At 52.4% G+C, this 18,999-nt stretch overlaps 2 protein-coding genes across 4 annotated transcripts in view; one reads left to right on the top strand and one right to left on the bottom strand.

Moving 5' to 3' along the window:
* The first annotated feature begins 268 nt into the window (after nucleotides 1–268).
* NKX6-2 (NK6 homeobox 2) lies at nucleotides 269–4,203 on the top strand. Of its 3 annotated transcripts, XM_064514434.1 has the most exons (4): nucleotides 269–1,121; nucleotides 1,320–1,492; nucleotides 2,064–2,351; nucleotides 3,406–4,203. In XM_064514434.1, the coding sequence occupies exons 1-3, from the start codon at nucleotides 725–727 to the stop codon at nucleotides 2,310–2,312; spliced, it is 819 nt and encodes a 272-aa protein (XP_064370504.1). In that variant the 5' UTR covers nucleotides 269–724; the 3' UTR covers nucleotides 2,313–2,351; nucleotides 3,406–4,203. The 3 variants fall into 3 exon arrangements, with proteins under 3 accessions (XP_064370504.1, XP_064370505.1, XP_064370503.1); XM_064514435.1 differs by lacking the exon at nucleotides 3,406–4,203 and having other exon boundaries at nucleotides 2,076–2,846; XM_064514433.1 differs by lacking the exon at nucleotides 3,406–4,203 and having other exon boundaries at nucleotides 2,064–2,846.
* A 37-nt stretch (nucleotides 4,204–4,240) lies between these two features.
* INPP5A (inositol polyphosphate-5-phosphatase A) overlaps nucleotides 4,241–18,999 on the bottom strand; it is a 235,323-nt gene continuing 220,564 nt past the window's right edge. The window contains 5 exon segments of the mRNA XM_064514432.1: nucleotides 4,241–5,658; nucleotides 5,661–5,763; nucleotides 5,765–5,827; nucleotides 7,313–7,381; nucleotides 12,144–12,255. Coding sequence (XP_064370502.1) covers nucleotides 5,612–5,658; nucleotides 5,661–5,763; nucleotides 5,765–5,827; nucleotides 7,313–7,381; nucleotides 12,144–12,255 — 394 coding nt within the window. The 3' untranslated portion in view covers nucleotides 4,241–5,611.

The raw sequence follows: 18,999 nt of genomic DNA, 5'->3' as shown, positions 1-18,999 counted from the left end.
GAGGGAGGGCGGTGCCGGGAGCCCGGGAGGAGCCGGGAGGGAGGGAGGTGCCGGGAGCCCCGCGCGGCCGCGCAGCGGGAGGGGCGGGGCGGGGCGGGGCGGGGCGGGGCGGGGCGGGGCTGGAGGGGGCGGCGCGCGGGGGCCCCGTCGGCGGCGCGCGGCCACGTGCGGCCCCGCGCGCTCCCACCGGCCCCGCCGTGACGTGTCGGGGTGGGGGCGCCCGGCGGCCGCCGATTGGGCGGCGGCGGCGGCGCGGGGAGGCGGCCGCCCAATGGGCGCGGCGCTGGCAGGTGCCCGCGCGGTTATCTGCGCCCCGGGGCGCGGCGCGCACGGTCCCACGGTCCCGCGGTCCCGCCGCCGCCCCGGGCCGCGCAGCGCCGCCGCCGCCGCCGCCCCGCCGCGGGCGCGTGAGCACCGGGCGCGGAGCCCGAGCCGGAGCCGGAGCCCGCCGGGAGGTTCGGCCGGCGGAGCCGCGTTTCCCCGGACGCCCCTCGCCCGCCGCTTCCTGCGCTGCGTCGCCGGTGCCGCGCCCGTCGCGGGGGCGGGCGGAGCGGCGGGGCGCTGCCCCGCTGGAGCGGGCGCCGCCGCCGCCGCCGCCCCGGAGCTGGCAGCGGGAGCGAGCGCGCCGGCCCGCGGCTGCCGCCCCGCGCGGGGGCCGGAGCGGCGGCGCTGCGCTGGAGCGGGGCCCGCGCCGCGGTGACGGCGGCTGCTAGCGGCGGGGCCGATGGACGGTACCCGGCAGAGCGCGTTCGTGCTGGGCAGCGCGCCGCTGGCCGCGCTGCACAACATGGCCGAGATGAAGACCTCGCTCTTCCCCTACGCGCTGCAGAACCCGCCCGGCTTCAAGGCGCCGGCGCTGGGCGGCCTCAACGCGCAGCTGCCCCTGGGGACGCCGCACGGCATCAGCGACATCCTGGGGCGGCCCGTGGGCCCCGCCGGCGGCCTGCTGGGCGGGCTGCCGCGCCTCGGCGGGCTGGCGGCCTCCGCCGGCGTCTACTTCGGCCCCGCCGCCGTGTCCCGCTACCCGAAGCCGCTGGCGGAGCTGCCGGGGCGGCCGCCCATCTTCTGGCCGGGGGTGGTGCAGGGCTCGGCCTGGCGGGACCCGCGGCTCGCCTGTCCCGGTAAGTGCGGCCGCGGCGGCGGGGCGAGGGAGCGCGGCCGCGGGGCTCCGGGGCGGCGCCCGACGGGGCGGCCCGACGGCAGGGCAGGGCGAGCCGAGCCGAACCGGGCCGGTGCCGCCGCGGCGGTGCCCCGAGCAGAGCGCAGCGCGACCCGCGGAGCAGCCGCCGCTGACGGGGCCGCGTCTCCTCCGCTTGCAGCTCAGGCGGGCATGGTGCTGGACAAGGACGGCAAGAAGAAGCACTCGCGGCCGACCTTCTCCGGGCAGCAGATTTTTGCTCTGGAGAAAACCTTTGAGCAGACGAAATACCTGGCGGGGCCGGAGCGAGCGCGCCTCGCCTACTCCCTGGGCATGACCGAGAGCCAGGTGAAGGTAGGTCCCCGCCGGGCCGGGCGCTGCCGAGGCGACGGTCCCCGGCAGCCGCTGAAACCCGCGCGAGCGCGGAAGGGACTTTTTTTTAGGTCCATTGCAATTTAAACGAGGGCTTTTGGACGTTGCATAGCTCGCAGGCTGCTTGGTGCTTAACCGGTTTTGTCCTTAGAGCTCTTTCTGCTGCAAGGGGTTAGAGAAGCGCAGCGGCCTCCCCCGGGGCCCGGCGGGCAGGGCGGTTTGCAGCGGGGCCGCGCCCGGTAGCCGCCACCGCTCCGCTCGGTGCAGCCGCGGCGACTTGTTACAGTTACCTCGGCAGCCGGGACCGGGCGCACGGGCCCCTCGTTTCGTTTTCCGCCGGTCGTTGCTCCGCGCAGCTGCGGCGGGCGCCGCGGTCGGAACCGACCCCGCTTCCCCGCAGGGGCCGGTGCCGGTGCCGGGCTCGACGGCGCGGCCGCGGCTCCCGCTTCCCGGCGGCGCGGGGCTGCGCGGGGCGGCGCGGGGCGGAGCGGAGCGGCGGGCGCTGAGCGTGTCGGTGCCGGCGCGGCGCGGCCGGTGCCGGTGCCGGTGCCAGGTCTGGTTCCAGAACAGACGGACCAAGTGGCGCAAGCGGCACGCGGCGGAGATGGCCTCGGCCAAGAAGAAGCACGACTCGGAGACGGAGAAGCTGAAGGAGAGCTCGGACAACGAGGAGGACGACGAGTACAACAAGCCCCTGGACCCCAACTCGGACGACGAGAAGATCACGAGGCTCCTGAAAAAGCACAAATCCGCCAACCTGGCGCTCGTCAGCCCCTGCAGCACCAGCTCGGAGCCCTTGTGAGGCCCGGGGGCCGCGGCGGCGTCTTGTACAGCCCGAGATGTATGTGAAATGTATATATTTTTTACAGAATAAGTTATGAAATTATTTTCCTTCTCATCGATGTAAATTTCGGAGGAATCTTTCCGACTTTTTGGGTTTCGTTTCGTGTCCTTTCAAGGCTCGCCCTCCTTTCTTTTAGCCCCCCTGCCGATTCCCTGCCCCTAACGATCAGATTTTGTCACCGTTTTTTTGTATGGATCGCCAAACGCCAGCTCAGCCACTTTGTATATAGGAAATCTCAGATTTTGTGATGTATATTTCTAGTGTAAAACGGCTGTTTTCTTTCACCCCCCCCCCCCCGCCCCGACTCAGTGTTTTGGCGGTTTGGTTTCTCCTGCCTCTGGCTTTTATGCTTAATAATATCAAAAAAAGAACCAAAAAAAAGCGCAAGAGAAAAATGGACACTTGATTTTAAATTGGATTAATTAAAATACTGTTGTTTCCACGCCGGTTGGAAAGACTTTGTATAAATCAATAAATTATTTAACAAGCTGCTGCTTTAGCGCATTCCCCCCCCCCCCCCCGTGTTGTTCTGCGGGGCGGCGGGGGGCGCCGGGCGGGGACCCCCCCCCGGGGCGGCGGCACCGTCGGGGCTCGGGGTCGCCGCGCGTGGGAGCCGCCGGCGGCAACACGGGGCTGGACGGGGCTGCTTTAACCTGCCGCGTGCGGGGCCGGGGCGGGGGGACACGGCTGTACCGCGGGGACGAGCGTCCGGGCTGGCGGTGCGGAGCTGCGGGCACCGCGACGGGGCCCCGGGAACGGAGCAGCCGTCGAAGCCGCGACCGCTCCCCGGGCAGCTTCGGCCCCCGAGACGCGGCTGCGGCGCAGCGAGGCCCCCAAATCGCCCCCGCATCCCGCAGCCGTCGGGGCCGCCCCCCCCCCCCCCCCCGGGGCGCCCAGGTGCCGCCGCTCGACGCCGCGATGGACCGCGCGCAGCCCCGGGCCGTTCTGCCGGGCGGCTCCTTCCTCGGGGGGCGGCGGGGGGGGCCGCGAATTCCGCCCGCGGGAGGCAGCGGGCTGGCGGGACCTCACTCGGGCCGCTCCGTGTTCGCAGGCGAAGTAAATCACGCCCAGGAATTAATCTTCGCCCCGGCTTTGAGCGCAGCGAGACGGGACGCCGGGGCCGCGGCGCAGACCCGGGGCCGGTTTCGCGGCTGCCGGGGGGCGAACGGCAGATGAAACCCCCCGCGCTTGAAAGCCGGATTCCTCCCACCTGCTGCTCGCCGTGGTTTTGGAAATTCAATGTGCCCCGAGGCCCTCGGAGATCCGTCCTGTGCGGCCGGTCTCTCTTTGCAGAGCTGCCGGCCGAGCCCCGACGGCGGCCGGACCCCCCCGCCGCGCCGCGACCCGCCCCCGCGCCCGGGCGCCGCTTTTCCCAACACGCCGAAGCGGCTTTTTACGCATTTCTGCGGGTTGAATCTGAGGCTCTTTCGGCTCAACGACTTACCCGGCGGGTCGCCCGCGGTGCTACGCGCTCCCGCCGCTGCATCGGGGCAATTCACGGCCTCGCAGTTTATAGCTCTGCTGCGTTTACCCACAAACGAGGCCTCGGCCCGGGTTTAAAAAAAGGCAGTAGCTTCTCTGCAAGCGGGGACGATGGCGGAGGAGCTGACGGTGGCGTTTATGGCGCTGCTGGGGACCGGCAGCCCGCGAGCGGCTGTGCCAGCCCACGACCGCCGGTGCATGGACACTCGGGGACTCGGGCACAGGCCCGGTCCCGCTCTGCCCTGTGCGCGGGGACGAGCGCTCACGGCCGCGTTCTGCTATCCCGGCTTTCGTGCAAAAAAATCATCCTGTTAACTGGCAGGGGATTATTTATTATTAATTATATTATTATTAATTTCCCCGTAGTCCCCAAAGCCCGAACGAAAGGCACAGACACAGGCGCGTTCACCACGATCAGTTTTATTGCTTGAGAACCAGAGTACTCGTTTCTAAAGGCCTTCGAAGTTACCAGGAGCCGAGTTCGCTTAAGTAGAGTTACGGCGTGGTTATAACGTCGTGGTTATAAGGGTTATAACCGCCGACGCCCTTCGGACAGCGGTGCCGAACGCGGACCCGGACCCAGGCACCGCCGAGAAACGTCCCGCGAGCGGACGCCGGACCCTCCGCGGCGGCAGTGATTCCCACCCCGACCAAGCATCCACCTAATGCCATCGCACAGTCCGTGCACTCTGTAGTGTTCTAAATTAAATCAATAAAACATACATTTGTGTTTCATCAACAGACTCGCTAATCGCCTTTTAATGTTGTATTTAGTGGCGGGAGAAAAATGTCCGTAACGAGATTGTACTGCGGGTTGCGCTGAGCTGCTGACGGGGAAAAGCTACAGAGCTCCGTCTCCTTTAACGCTGCACAAACACAGCCGGTGCCCAGCGCGGATGCTGCCCGGAGCAGACTCGTATTTTCTTCTCCCATGTTGTTATTGTTTTAATATAGAATACTTGGCACCATAAAACAGTAACAAAAGACAGACAAAAACAGTTTACAAAATCCTTGAAAGTTACACCCAAACCTATCTAAGAGCTTCACATTCAAACCTTAATATTACATAGAAAGAAGGGATTATAGGAGTAACAAAGTGAAACCGCTAATATATGTGCTATATAGGAGGCTATATATATATATCTGTATCCGGAATGGCACTGCTATATATTATTTTTAATATATAAATGTTGGTTGCTGATGTACGCTGAACTAAACCGGCTAAGACCCCGACACTAACTGCGGATATGGCACTCTCAAGCATTCGTATTGGAAAGTATATTTAGCGTAAGTTTTGGTCAGGTTTATAAATTATTTATATATCTGTGTATATATACACATACATACATATATATACACACACATATATATGTATGTATAGAAAGCAGCTGCTGTGTGATTCAAAAACCATGTAACATGGCAGTATAGTAAATAACATGAGAAAAAAAATCTATAAAAATGAAAAACAAAATACTAAAACTAAAACACAAACCATAAGCCTTGGTCAACAAAGAAAATACCATTTAAAACCATCGATATCTCTATCTATACAGTCCAATGTACAAAACCCCAAAGTGGTAAAGATATATAATGTTCGGCATGACACCTTTAAAAGTTTATAATATGCTGAAGTAGCTTTTCCACATCGACAAACACTTATTAAAAGTTGAAAGTCGTGAAATCTAAAATACATAACATCTCTGCCGTCTATTTAGAGTTTTGGCAACAGAATCGTGACATATATATAAAAAATAATTCCACGTTTCTACTTGATGTCACATGAACATACAAGACAGTGAGGTATGTGAGGCTTTTCTCAGAGTCCAGATGCTGAAGCATAGTGTAGGACCAGCAGTCTAAAAATGCGGCACTCGGGGCTGGGTTTACCAACACGGCTGTTGCGGCGATGCGTCTCGACGCTGCGGATTCCTCCCCTCCCTGCTACAGCGCGGTGTCACGGAAAAGCTTCTCGCTCCGCAGGCATCTTCTTCCTGTCGCAGAATTGGCATTTTTTAAAAGGGAAAAATAAACACAGGGGAAACGATGTAGAAAACGCAAGCGGAAAGGAAAGAAGATGATATTTACCACCACATCACTGCACGACACAACACTTGTGCACATTTGCAATAGGTTTACCTGCCCCAGCGGCTATTCGAAAGGACAGGAACACGGGCTGCAGCGATCGGGGAAAAACACACGTTACACACTGGAAATACAAGCGCTTCTCACAGTCAGCAATAAACAGAACAAAAATTTATCTATAACTGCAGACAGAACCAGGCAACGGTGTGCGCTTCGGGGATTAACCTAATTGCAAAATCCGGGAGCGAAGCACGGCAGCTCCGCGCGGCTCCGCGGCTTTGCACTGAGACCCAGGGGAAAACCTGCCGCCGATCCTGCGGGAAGGGGACGGCTTCCCGCCGGCTCCCGGCCCTTCCGCCGGCGCACGGGAGAGGCCGAGCTACAGCGGCCTCCTTACGCGCCGGGGACAAAAGCAGCCAAAACGGCCCTTTCCGACCTGCCCGTCAGTCAGCCCCCGACCCGCCGGACGGGGTTTTGCCGCCCAAGTTGGCACTTTCTCTGCTTGCTGCATTTTAAATCTGAATTGGATGATTCTGGGCCAAATATCTTAAGTGCGTCCTTCCTTAGAAAAATCATACTGTGTCTCGCAAGAACGCTGACTGTGAAGGTAAATACAGGCATATATGTGCTAATTTTGATTTATGCGTATATACGCATATATACATGTATTTAAATACACATTATCCCTCACTGAACTGTCATTCAAGAGCCTCCGCACTGGCTCTGGGATGGACACAACCCAACTGCTGTGCAGTTGGCGACTTTCTGCAAGTTTCTGGTCGAGTTTTTGTATAGGTACAATCGTAAAATTTTACAGATGCTGCCAGATGCCACCTCCTGCTCCTTCGCTGGGTTTTTCAAAGAAAGCAAATACTCAGTTTTGCTTAATTTCTAACTTAGACTTCAGTCCGATACCTTCAGCATAGGAGACCATTTGTAAAACTCACGTCTTTTTCTTCACTATTTATATAATTCAGTATTCTTTTTCTCACCTGCCACTTAAATATGGAACTGGCAATGTATCGCTTTCCTAATAGTTAGATAGGCACCAAATTGATTTAAATTAAATTTTGGAAGCAATTTTGATAACCCAATGAAAGTCCCTGCGTTTCCTGGGAATACAATCGTAAGGGCACGCACAGTTGTTCCTATTCATTTCGGTTTGTATCGTTTCTCCCTGCTAGCACACGTCAGCCTGTTCTTTACCTGGTATCATACAATATCTAGTCTAACACATTTTACTGATTTCAGCAGAATTCAACAGTTTCAAACATTTTCAAAGCTGTAAATTAAAACTAGGAATAGTTCACCTAAATAAAAAATTAGCAGAAACTAGTGCATACATTCTCCTTCCTAAGCAAATTTAGTAAATATATAACATTTATTTTAATTACCTTGTGATCCCCCATGCAGACATTTGGCCCAATGTGGTCATATATTACTATCTTCTCATCATTTTCTGACTAATTAAAAGAAAAAAAAAAGAGGAGACTAGTCAGAGTTCAAGTATTCTCCAGGTTACAGAAACAGAAAGAAATACAGAAATATTTTATGCAAATAGCTGGAAATGTCTTCTAAATGGGGGCATATTAAGACCTTTGCCTGGCCTCTCCAGGGGAAAACCACACAGAACGAATTTTTACGTCCAATACTGCTTTCGATAATTTGTGCTATTTGTTCACGTAAAATAGCTCATGAAATCGCTGCAGCTACCACTTGCTTCTGGGACCTTAACAACTTCTAGTGACCAGCGTTTGGACAGATTCATCGGCTATGGTTGCATTCAAAGCCTCTGTAGCGATCGGCTTTGGCACAATCCTTTCTTAAGAACAACACAGAATTTTTACCAAATTACATGGGATGCGTGTTGTTCTTTGAATAAAACACACTCTGCGTTGCCTCATAAGATTATTTTATTTCCTCATATAGGTTATGTTAAATGTTCAGGGATACGAATGAATTATTCACAGTTCGTGGCTACAATCCTTTATCATTCCTGTGAGAGGCATTCCTTCATCCGAAAAGAGCATTAAGGATTTTAAGAAAATCAGCATCAAATGAAAGATGACATTCCTCCAGCCTCCAATATGAATTGCTTTCATTTTGTTCCACGCTGAACTTTATCCTCAAAACACTGACTTCTTTAGCATTTGTAGCTTAATGAATAATAAAAGGTACTCATCTTTCTGACATTTGCAATAAATACGTGATTTTTGCAGTCTGTTTTGTTTCGCTAGCACAACACTCCAGGAATAAACACAAACACTTTGACACACAAGGCAGTTTCTTATTATGCTAAACAATTCCTATAGGCTAATTAAATCGGGAATCTGCACACTGCCAGGTCTCTAACACAATCATAGCTGTGCTTCAAACTAGTTTGCAACACTAATTTATTTTGTAGGAAACAGTCGAGACTTTCTCATCTGTAATCAGTCAGGTTTGACTGGGCAATAACTTTATATAAACAGCAGCATTTAGGACTATAAAGTTAAAACTGAATTATCTTTAATGCAGTAAGGAAGCTTAAGGTCAGATTTACTTTATAGCACGGTTGTCTGCCAAAAATATAAAAACATAACCTTCTGCATCGTATGCATGAGCACTTTCCAATATTTCAAGATCATAATGCCACGAGCTTTGGAAGTGGGGATACATTCATCAAAAGCGACTTGATAATTTACAAAGGCAGCATAAAATTGTGGATTTTCAACTGCATAATCTTTAGACAGATAAACAAATTACAGCGGGGCACAAGCAGAAACAATATACACTTGGCTGAGCATTCATTACTTCATGCTATCAGGCGTCAACGCGGCTCCCTAGCAGTGGGCAACCTTTGGTGTTTTAGGGCTCAGGAAGCATAAAATAACATGATGGTGAGGTAACCGACCATGGCATGATAGATGATGTTGCATGAAAGCTGTTTACAGCCCCATGTCTGTACAATCTGTAATGCCTAGTGTGTAGCTCAACGCGCTGTGCAGCGCGGCAATTTGTGCGTACCGCCCTTTCTTTACGCGGGATTAAAAATGCAGACTTACTGCATTTTTTCTTTGAAATAAAATACAGACTTCCTAAGACAGAAAAATAAATTATTCAGCTGCCCGTAAAAAGGATGGATACAGCAAAATAATTACATGCATAACAGTTTTCAATAGCTAGTTACACCAGAAATGCTTTCAAAAATTGATAGGCATTTAAACTTTAAGGATTTGTTATACTGTAATCAGTTAATTAAGATGTGCTTCTGGTTTCTTACCAATTTCTTTCAAAGGTTCAAAGCACAAACCTCTGTAACAGAATAAGTTTTCGAAGGCAAGGCAAATACGGCTTACTGTATAAGAATCACAAAAACTAGTGAGGTCATTTTGCCCTTTCCTCCATCAGTTCGGCATTTTTTTCTGCTGAATATTTTTGTTCAGTTTTATGGGCCAGAATCTCAGTTTATTTTCAAGCTGGATAACAGGACCTAACTCCTTCATCGGGATAAACGCGCTGAGTTAAACAACCGTGCCAATTTGGCCTCATTTGCATCTGCAATTTTGCATGCACGGTTCTGGAGATGTCCCAAACGGCAGGGGCGAAATTATAGGCAATTTTTAAACGTAAGCTCTGACTGATCCAAGCGCCTGGGCTTCCCTTCCGTGGAGACTAAGAATTGGGCTAACTGACCTCAGAGTTAGAAATTTCTTTAATGCGCTACCTTTGTTTTGCTTTGTTTAATTTTCTCCCATTATATCCAAGTTATACCCCCTTAGATAATCTGAAAGAATTCCTTTCCCTCTGCACTGTTTACACTTTTCAAGCCTTTGTGTACACTTCTATCTCCTTATTCATAGCTGCTAAAAAAAATCTTCCCCCATTGGTCACTCTGCCCCTGGTTTCAATCCTTTGTTCCTCAGGAATTCCTCGGGTGCCAAGGACTATCTGTGATATTTTGGGCAGAGTCTCGCTTTTGCTTGTGCTATTTCTGCTACGCGAGATCAAATAACATTGATTTTGACGTTACTGTTCTCGCTAAGGGGCTGTATTCCTCTTGGCTTCGCCACGTTTTTTCATTAAACGGCACAATACACGCATTGTTTGGCCGTGTTACACAACCTAATTGTTGTATATTAATCAGCATAATGTTTCCTTTACCTTCCCCTCACAACGATTAAAAAACCAAACAAAATGGCAGTCATTTAATTAAAAAGCCACTGCACAAACACAAGGCCCTCCGAGCCACTGCAGACCTCCGGCAGCACAGGGAGCCCTGGGCAGAGAGCTCCCGAGCACCCTCCGCGCCTGGGGCCTCACCAAGGGCACCTCTGCTTTACTCCCAAAGACGCAGAACCTCCAGACTATCCTATATAATATATATATTTTATATATATATAATATATATACATATTTTGGACCAGAAGTGCTTGAAATGCTGTTCCAAGGTTGCACCTCGAGAGGTCAACAAGCAGCCTGCACCACAGTTCAGAGGTGATTTTCCTCCTTCTGTCTTCACAGACTTCCCCGAACACAACCAAGGTTCAAACTTTGTGTCCTAAGGGGCCAGCTCGTCCCACCCAAAATTTTGGCCGAAACGTCAAGATACCATGCAGACACTGATTATGCATTAAAATGTGGGAGGAAGTACGTTGGACTGAAACTTGAGTAGCTATGGAAAAAATGTTCTCAGCCTTTCAGCGAGTCACATACTGCAAAGCAAACAGTCTAATCATGAGATAAATAACCCTGATGAGAGAGAGAGAAAGAGAAAAGGTTACAAACTCCGGGAAAACAAGTTTCAAGGGTTTTGTTATGTTAAACAGACAAAAAAAAATGCCACGAAAGCTGTAGAATACGGATTTATTTGCAAAGGTTACTATTTGCTGCAATTCGCCCACGTTAAATGGTATTAGTTATATAGGAAAATCCAGATAGACACAGGTCAGAGGCACTTGGGGCAATTTTGGAGAAGAACACAGTTCTTGGGATCGGGGAGGCTGTTGTGTGCGAGACTGTCACACAACCTGGCGAGGAAGATGATAACCTCGGTGCGACAGTGTCGAAAAGTCACCGCACGTTCATTCCCGCTGGGCGCTCACGGCCACGGCCCGCGCAGCAGGGACAACCGAGCGTGGAGCAGGAGGGCATGGGCGAGACCTCGCGTCACACACTGACCGCCTGACACGTTCCTGGTCCTCTAGGGACAACTGGCAGCCGGTGCAAATGGGACAGGTCTCCAGCTGCCACCGCTACGCAGAAGCGGTGCAAGTCAGTCTGTGTAACTGGTTCATCCCTCCCGTGTTTCTAAGGAGAGCAGAAGAAGTTGAGGAGGAGGAGAGAGGAAAAGAAAACTGGAAGGCTCTTGAACTGTATTTACGTCGTTTCAGCTTGGATACAGCACTGCCAAGCTAACCTTACCTGCAGGCACTAAGATCCCAAGAGGAACCACATGTTCCAAAAGGGTTGCAAAATACCTAAAAGCTGTAATGGAATGTCAAAATTCGGGCTCTGAACTGATGCGCCAGAGTTAGGAGCCTGCTGCAGAGAGACTCCCTGTTCAGCCGCTGGTGGGAGACAGGTCACTGCGGAGGAGATTTGGCCCATCCAGGACCTAAAGCATCCTCGGGAAAGGCACAGCTCTTGCCACCAAAACCGGAGGGAACCCAAATCCGCCATGCTCCCAAGTCGGGTGCCTGGCGCTGCTGCTTCCCAGGCTCGGCTCCCGGCAGCACCGCGGCCCAGCCCGCGCCCAGCGCAGCGGCTTGCGTCTGCCTCTGCGCTCGACCCTTGGTCACAGCAGTGCCATTACCTGCCTCACTGCACAGGGAACCGGACTGGGGACTGAGGCTGGCTATAAGCAACCGTTTTATTTATTTAGTTAGTGCTGTTCTCCCAGTCCTGTTCACGCACATCTCAGCGCAGCAGCGACGAGCGCAGAGGCAGCGCAGGAGCCTCCAAGAGCAGCCGGCATCGGCAGCGCAAACGCCAAACGAAGTGTTTGTGAATCCCTGTGCTCAGGTGACTTCCAGAGGGTTAACTGGGACAAAGTCACGCTCTCGGAGGGAAAGCACCGCAGACACAACCTCTGCTACCGCTGCGGCATGCTGTCTCCAGCCTGGCTGCTGCCTGCTACGGCCAACTGAAAATCCAGGGACAAGCAGGGCGGTATCAGCCCTACCTACCTTTGCCGAAGATAAAAGCGGCACCGGGGAAGCGGAGAGGTTGCAGGGCTGCACTTACTTTTAGGATCAGCTCCTTGGCGGAGTGTGACATTAAAATCCTGTCGCACCACGCTGGACATCTGGTGTTCATGTACTGCTTTCCCTGGCTGGAGTCCTCGCTGTACGGGTAGCTGCGAACGGATCGGAAACACGTTCGTTAGCAACTCTCTGCAAAGCAGCCCAAACGCCCCTCGCTCAAATGACAACACGAATTTAAAGACTGAATTAGCAAAAAGCAGCTCTTTTAAGTACCTCTTTCATACCTCCTTCCCTTTCTCTTCTTCTCCCTTCTGTCTCGTGAACTCTTCTATCCCTATTTCTCTTATCTACAATCCTACTTCAAAATAACATGTTAAGACACCTACATGTTTCAAAACTCACCTCCTGCCTCACATTTTTGGGTGCATAAGTGTGCAAAGACAACAAATATTTATATATATGGAAATACGAAAACCAGTTCAACACAACTCAAGCGCACAGCAGGTTGCTGGATAAGACTACGGCAAATGCCCAGGTGGAAGATGAAGTGGGAAAGCTGGGTAACAACCGCTCTTCTCCCGGGATTTCTTTGAGATGCCCTCCTCAGAGCACCAGGATCTCTGCAGCTGCACACAAAACCGACCTGCGCGGGGTGTCCGCGGCTGACAGCAAGCAAGGCCCGACAAGAAGACAGGTTTTTTCCAAGGGAAGCGATGGCCACGGATTTCATCGGAGCCAAGGAATTAGCAAGGTGGGTTGAGGAAAATGAGGTGGAGGAAGCAAAACCAGTGATGGTGAATACATACGAGTCTACGGCTTCATACGAGATTACATTAACAGGAGGTGTTTTGTAAAGACATTTGGAAGGAAAGGTGATAAAATGGAAGTGATGTTCTGGAGTCGTTATAAACGTGCTATGGGATCTCCAGGGCCTTCTAACTTCACTTTAAAATGCCACAGAAAGCGTTTTACTGCAACCTGCGGAACAGCCTGAAATCAGGGAAGTGTGGCTGTCGCAGGGAACATACCTGCGCGGGACCCAGGCCAGGGCATTCCAGACGGATGCCTTTTTATTCAGACCTTCTTGCCACTTCAACTGGACAGACCCTCCAATGTGGTGACCGCCGAGGATGCTCTAAGGCCACTGTTTTCCCAGACCGTTTCCAAAGCGGAATGGGTAGGCGGCCAGAGAGCAGTCTTGGAGGAATCCAGGGGGGCTGCGAAAGGCTCAATGTCCTGAATATCGGGCCTAAATTCATTATGAATATGGCCTTGATAAGTGCATTTAAACTCCTCTGGACAAAGCACGAGGTTGGTACATACTCTATATATGGATGTATGATAGGTGTGCGTGTGTGTGTGTATTTAAACTAAGGACATTTGCATTTTATTCTGCTCATTGCTGAATTCACACAGGAAAGACTGAGTTTGTTTTCAAGATACGTGTGTTAAAATAAGATTTCTGGGATTGTAACAAAAGGGCTTTCATGCCTGAAGAGAAACTTATTTACCACCCTACTCGGTGTGATATTCTGCAACAGAGATGTATAGCTTTCGACCAAATGGGTTTACAAGCTACACTGCCATTAGAAAGATTAGCCGTGGCGCACAGCCAAGAAAAGCGCGCTGGCACAAACCAGCGATCTCAGTACCTTTTCCACCTCATCAAACCTAACAAGACTCATTTTCAAAACATATTATGAGAATTCAATTTGCTGCTTCACTGACATACAGAAGTACAGCTTATTTCTGACTGTCCGCGAGACGTTTTGATGGTGTAACACGACTGGCAGCAGGAGCTCTTTGTCTGCAATTTAAGGGTTGACTTTTTCTGGTAACCTCTTCCTTTAGTTGCTCGAGGACCCCGTATAACAGAGGCTACTTTTGATGACGGAAGCCATCAGAATCGATCCCATTTCACCTAATCCCTCCTTTGCAGCATCAGCTGCACGGCTCTCAAAGTGCGACGCTCTGTATCTGGACCGATGCGTTACGGCTACGTTAGAGCATTTATCCAAGAGGCTATATTCTGTGAAACGGTATTTATCAATTTGCGTTATCGATCCTAATGTTTTCACGGGGCGAGAACTTCTGCTAATTTTTCAAGGTCTTTAGTGCTGATCACCCAGCCAAGAAGCTACTGTAGCTTACACAAACCTTTGACAAATCAGCTTTCTAATGGCTGAGATAGAGAGGAAAATAGATGTTGCAAAAGTTAGCCAGACATAACGATCAGCAGTTAGTAATTTAATACACTGGTAGTGGGCCAGACCCTCATTTTTGCCCCCGGCATCCCTCCCTCGGGCGAGGAGACCCTAACGCGTCCCCCCTGCCCATCGCCGCGCCGCTGCCTCCCGCCAGTCCCGCTCCGTGCGCGATGCCGAGACGGATGCAACGGAAAACGTCTGCTAAGTGGACGGGGGGGAGGTTCTTGCTCTCCGTCCTTCCTCCCCGGCAGGGCCACGGGCACGTTGGAGGAGCAGACCGCAGCCCAGCGCGACTCCCGGATGGCCAGGACGCTCTCCGCCTCCCACCAGGCTTGAGGCACAGCTTGGCTCCCAAACGGCGCGGCAAATCTTTCAGGCTTCATTACATGCCGCTGATCTCCAATAGATTTTTGCAAATAAAAGCCCTATGAGAAGCTTCTGGAGTAAGGCCGTCACTGAAGCAATCTGCATGAAACACATCACTGAACGCATACTATTTCGGACGAAAATTTTCCAAGCACCGCGTTCCAGCACCGTCTCCGCCAGCCCGTTCCGCTCCGTGGGCAGCAGCGGCACCACGGCAGCCCGACTGCGCCCCGAGCGGCCCCTTCCTGCGAATGCCGAAGCTTCGCCCTCGTCTGGGGCGTTTTTAAGGGTTTTCTCCCATACGGACACCCCGGACGCTACAAACACAGGTCTCCTGGAAGAGCACAGCTGGCACGTCTGGGCCCACGGCCGCCAAGGCTGCGGGAATATCCAACAGGAAAACTAACAGTAGTGCAGATATTTCATAAAAAACCATATAATATAAAGTCACAACACTGGTTTTACTTCTTCCAGCATGACAACAGCCCAGATAGCACAGGCTGAAGATGGTATTCAAGAAACTGGAAGATATCTCCACGGACTCCAGTGGGATTACGAAGACTGAGCGTGCTAATACACGCTTCTGCCGGACTCTCAACTTCTCCTCCTCTCTGGAGCGGCTTCACAATTTACCTCCTCCTTCCCTCTCATTCAAGCCCACTTCTCACCTGCTTCTTTGAAACAAAGCATAAATATAGTTTGTTTTAAAGGATAATCTAAATTTAAATTTGTGCACACACAGAAAGCAGAGCTATTCTTTTAAAACATCTCTCCCAAAAGGCAATAAATACGGGGTTGTCTCATACCAAGTGCATTAATACAGCTCTGCTTTCCTGACGTCTCCAGCCCCTTTTAACAGACTCGTTCCAGCAAGGAAGGAACTCACAGGTCTTAATTCAAAGCTCAGTTATTAATATTAGTTAAGAGATTTTCCGTTTGCTTAATGATCCATGAATTGTACAAACAACTGCAGATTTGCTAAAAATAATTTTATGGATTCGACACCAAACACTCTAAGAAATCCAGCATTAACGTCCCAAGGGGAAGCATCACGCCGCCATCGTGGACCGTCAGAGCGGTGGCTGTGGCAGAGGAGGAGGGAGCACCAGCTCTCCCAGCCCTGCAGCTGGAGAGGGAAGAACAGCTCTTCCTCCCGGCAGCCTTCTGCCTCAGTCACCATCTATCCTCTGCAATGCACGGAAAGCAGCGATCTAAAGAAAGAATAGCTGGTATTCATATAGTCACAAAATGGGACGTAACAGGTTACAGCCTCTAGGCACCACTGAAGTATAAATGATAAATAGATATAATGCTAACACATATATGTGTGCTACAGATAAGCTAAGGCTGCACCCAGAACCTTAATTCAAGCAGTTCCTAACCTGAATACTCAGTGTGGCTGCTGACTTTTTATTTTGCATGTGCTATACTAAATACATAAAAATACAGTCCAAGAAATCAGAAACTGGAGGAACTGTTAACTAACTTTGTTAACAAGGAGCAGGCTTTTGCGTGAACACCGGTATTGCAGTTAATAAGGGCGAGAGCTACTTGGCGACTGCTTGGGGAAAACGAGGCACGAGGAGCGCTGGTACCGTCACTTCACTGCTGTTGGCAGGCGTTGCCAGACCCGCCAGGACACCTTCGCAAAAACACTCGCCGCAGGGGGAAAGGTCTTCCGACGTCGCCGACCATCCTGCCGACTGCGCCTCAGCTCCAAACACGAGCCGACGATGCAGCGCGCACCAACATCTCCTTAACCGGCATTTCCAGGCAGGAAAAACGCCCCCAATGACCCCTTCTCTCGTGCAGGGAAGGACAGAAGTGCTGCCGAGAGGGTCTTGTGCGGTTTTGCACAGAGCGAACATGGAAATCATGGATTTTGGTGTTGCTTCCCGGGTTCTGCCTTCCGTGGTGGAGACGTTTCTAGCAGGGTTGGACAAAGCGCGACAACACCCACCAGAAACAGGAGGGGAAAAATTAAACTGTGCTGCAATGCTTTACCTTTCGTACAATAAAAGCCATTCTGAAAAATGTGCATATTACGTCTAGATTCACAGGCAGGGGCTTAGGCAAATTTCATCATGTTTCAGGGACTTGAGAATACCTCCTGTCCCAAGACCACGCACCGCCCTCGTCTACTCCTCCGCCTGCTGCCGTTCTCACCTATCAGCTGCCCCCCGTTTTCCCTCACTGAATTGTTTGTAAAATAAAATATTTGAGATGGGATGGAACTACAGAGCACCAGGTACTATTTCAATATTTTGAAAGAAAATGTTGGACTGATCTGCACCCAACTGACACGTTTTTTAGATTGCCTAAGATGCTTTTGCAAGGAGAAAGGACGGCGAACCTTGGCTGCTCGCTCGAGCTTTGCTGCTTTGAAAGCTGCAAGGACAAAGATACAGATGAAAGTATTTTGATATTTTTAATTGACGAGGTCCCGGCTCGGCGTTAACGTGAGTTGGTCCATCAGCGTGACCTCAGTCACATGTCCTTCGGCCAAAGTATGACTTCTGAGAAGCAGCGTACACCAGGGCGGGGTTTTGTCAGCTTTCAGGTCATTAGCTCCTTCCTCCAAACGGATTTACCATTTTCTATTTCCCTGCACCTAAAAGGGAGGTTTGGGTCCCGCAGCTCTCCTCCCAACAAATGACCCGCGCGATTTATCTCCGTGTGCTCCTCTCGGGCAGCAGGTAGTCGCAGCTCAGCCTCAGGACGCGCTGCTGTTCATGTGCATCTCGCTTAAGCCGGATCAGGAGGGCAAACACAGCCCTGCAAACACGGCCCCAACGCACAACGTGTCAAGCAGCTGCGACCTGCAAACGCTGCACTAACACCATGGTGACGGCACCGGGAGCGGGGCTGGAGGGGACCACGGTGAGGGGACCACGGCGAGGGGTCACCCGGCAGCCCAGCGCAGAGGGCAGGGAGGGCAAACTGGGCTCGAGCGTGACTCCGGGCAGAACACAAAGCACGAGGGCTGGCGACAGGACGCTCCTCTTCCAAGTCTTTTTACGGAGTCACGTCGGGCGTATTGCTTTTTGGCTTAACAACCTTGTTTGTGCAGTCACTGTAATACACGCCTGCAGTAGGCTTCAGGGTTAACACTTGTGTATCCTCCGTGGCTACCTCTGTGGACTTTTTCCAGCAGAAAAGAAACAAATCCAGCGCTCCTTTTTTTCCAGTGAGTAATAACCGGCCGCTTTTTTCCACCTATCGCGTTCCCCGCAGAGGAAATCCCCCTTATCGGCTGAGGCCTATCCCGCCGCTCGCCCGGGGCGACAACAGGAACCTGAGTAAGTCCCCGCACCATTAATGCCGGCCTTATCAGCACCCCTTTGTACGGCGTCGGGCCTGCGGGGAGCGAGAGCCGGCCCGGCCAGCAAAAACGGGTTATTCAGCGATGCCAAAGCCTCGGCAAACGGGCAGCGAGCGGCGTGCCCCACTGCTTTAATAACAATAGTGTTGTACTGCGCTAATGTATGTAATGCCGCTGCTATTACAAGCGGGTAAACGATGATTAACGTCGGCCCGTTGGGAACGACCCAACGCCGGCTCGTTTCAGCGAAAGCTGCTGTTGCTGCGCGCGGCTTCGACAGAGCTCAAGGTCCCTTCTGGGAACGCGCCCGACTCAGGGCAGGTTACTTCTGGCTGTAATTTCACAAATTAATTTGGAAGAAAGAAATTACTGCGAAGCTGAGCCGGCAGGTGGGAAAGGACTCTGGTTCCACACGGGGCCTTTCAGCAGCATCTCCAGACCCTACTTAGCAGGACACACCTGCGGTAGCAAGAACACCATCAAGGGTATTCCTGCTCAGCACCAGAAATCACCGCCCTCGGAGAGCTTTAGCTTTAGCTCGTGGCGTGGTCTGTAGTCCTCGCCTTGCACATGCACTGGTTTAATCCGAGAAGGAGAACGGGGCCAGGAGGGTTTCCGCCCCGCGCGGACGCCGGCGGAGCCCCGGGGCTGCAGCTCCCGCGGGAGCTCCTTCCCCCGGCGCCGAGCCATCCTCCGACGACCGCAGATAACGCACTGATAACCAGAAAGTGCCCTGCAGTGCAGGGATGAAGCACTTCTATCTGGCTGAAAACGCACAAATCCATCTTAATTTTGGGGGGAAAACAATGTGTTGTAATGGTAATTGATAAAACAAGGATAAAAAACCTCTGGGTGATACTTAATCTGCTTGGGTGCATGAATCCCCCCCGGGGACAAGAGGCCCCACGAGCACCGCCGAGGCGATGCTTCAGGTCTGGGGAAAGGGGTGCGTCACGGCAGCAGGTGAATCCTGCCTGCTTCGTGGGTGCCGTCTTACCAGT

This window comes from Dromaius novaehollandiae, chromosome 6 (assembly GCF_036370855.1).
Source record: "Dromaius novaehollandiae isolate bDroNov1 chromosome 6, bDroNov1.hap1, whole genome shotgun sequence".
NCBI classification, from domain to species: domain Eukaryota; kingdom Metazoa; phylum Chordata; class Aves; order Casuariiformes; family Dromaiidae; genus Dromaius; species Dromaius novaehollandiae.
Note: the sequence above shows the minus strand (reverse complement) of the source record. Positions and strands in the feature narration are given on the sequence as shown.

Bases quoted from the DNA above. Each gene is read 5' to 3' on its own strand.
- NKX6-2 (XM_064514434.1), top strand. From the start codon at position 725: ATGGACGGTACCCGGCAGAGCGCGTTCGTGCTGGGCAGCGCGCCGCTG. The intron at 1,122-1,319 runs GTAAGTGCGGCC...CTCCGCTTGCAG, and splicing joins CCCGCGGCTCGCCTGTCCCG to CTCAGGCGGGCATGGTGCTG. The intron at 1,493-2,063 runs GTAGGTCCCCGC...TGCCGGTGCCAG, and splicing joins TGACCGAGAGCCAGGTGAAG to GTCTGGTTCCAGAACAGACG.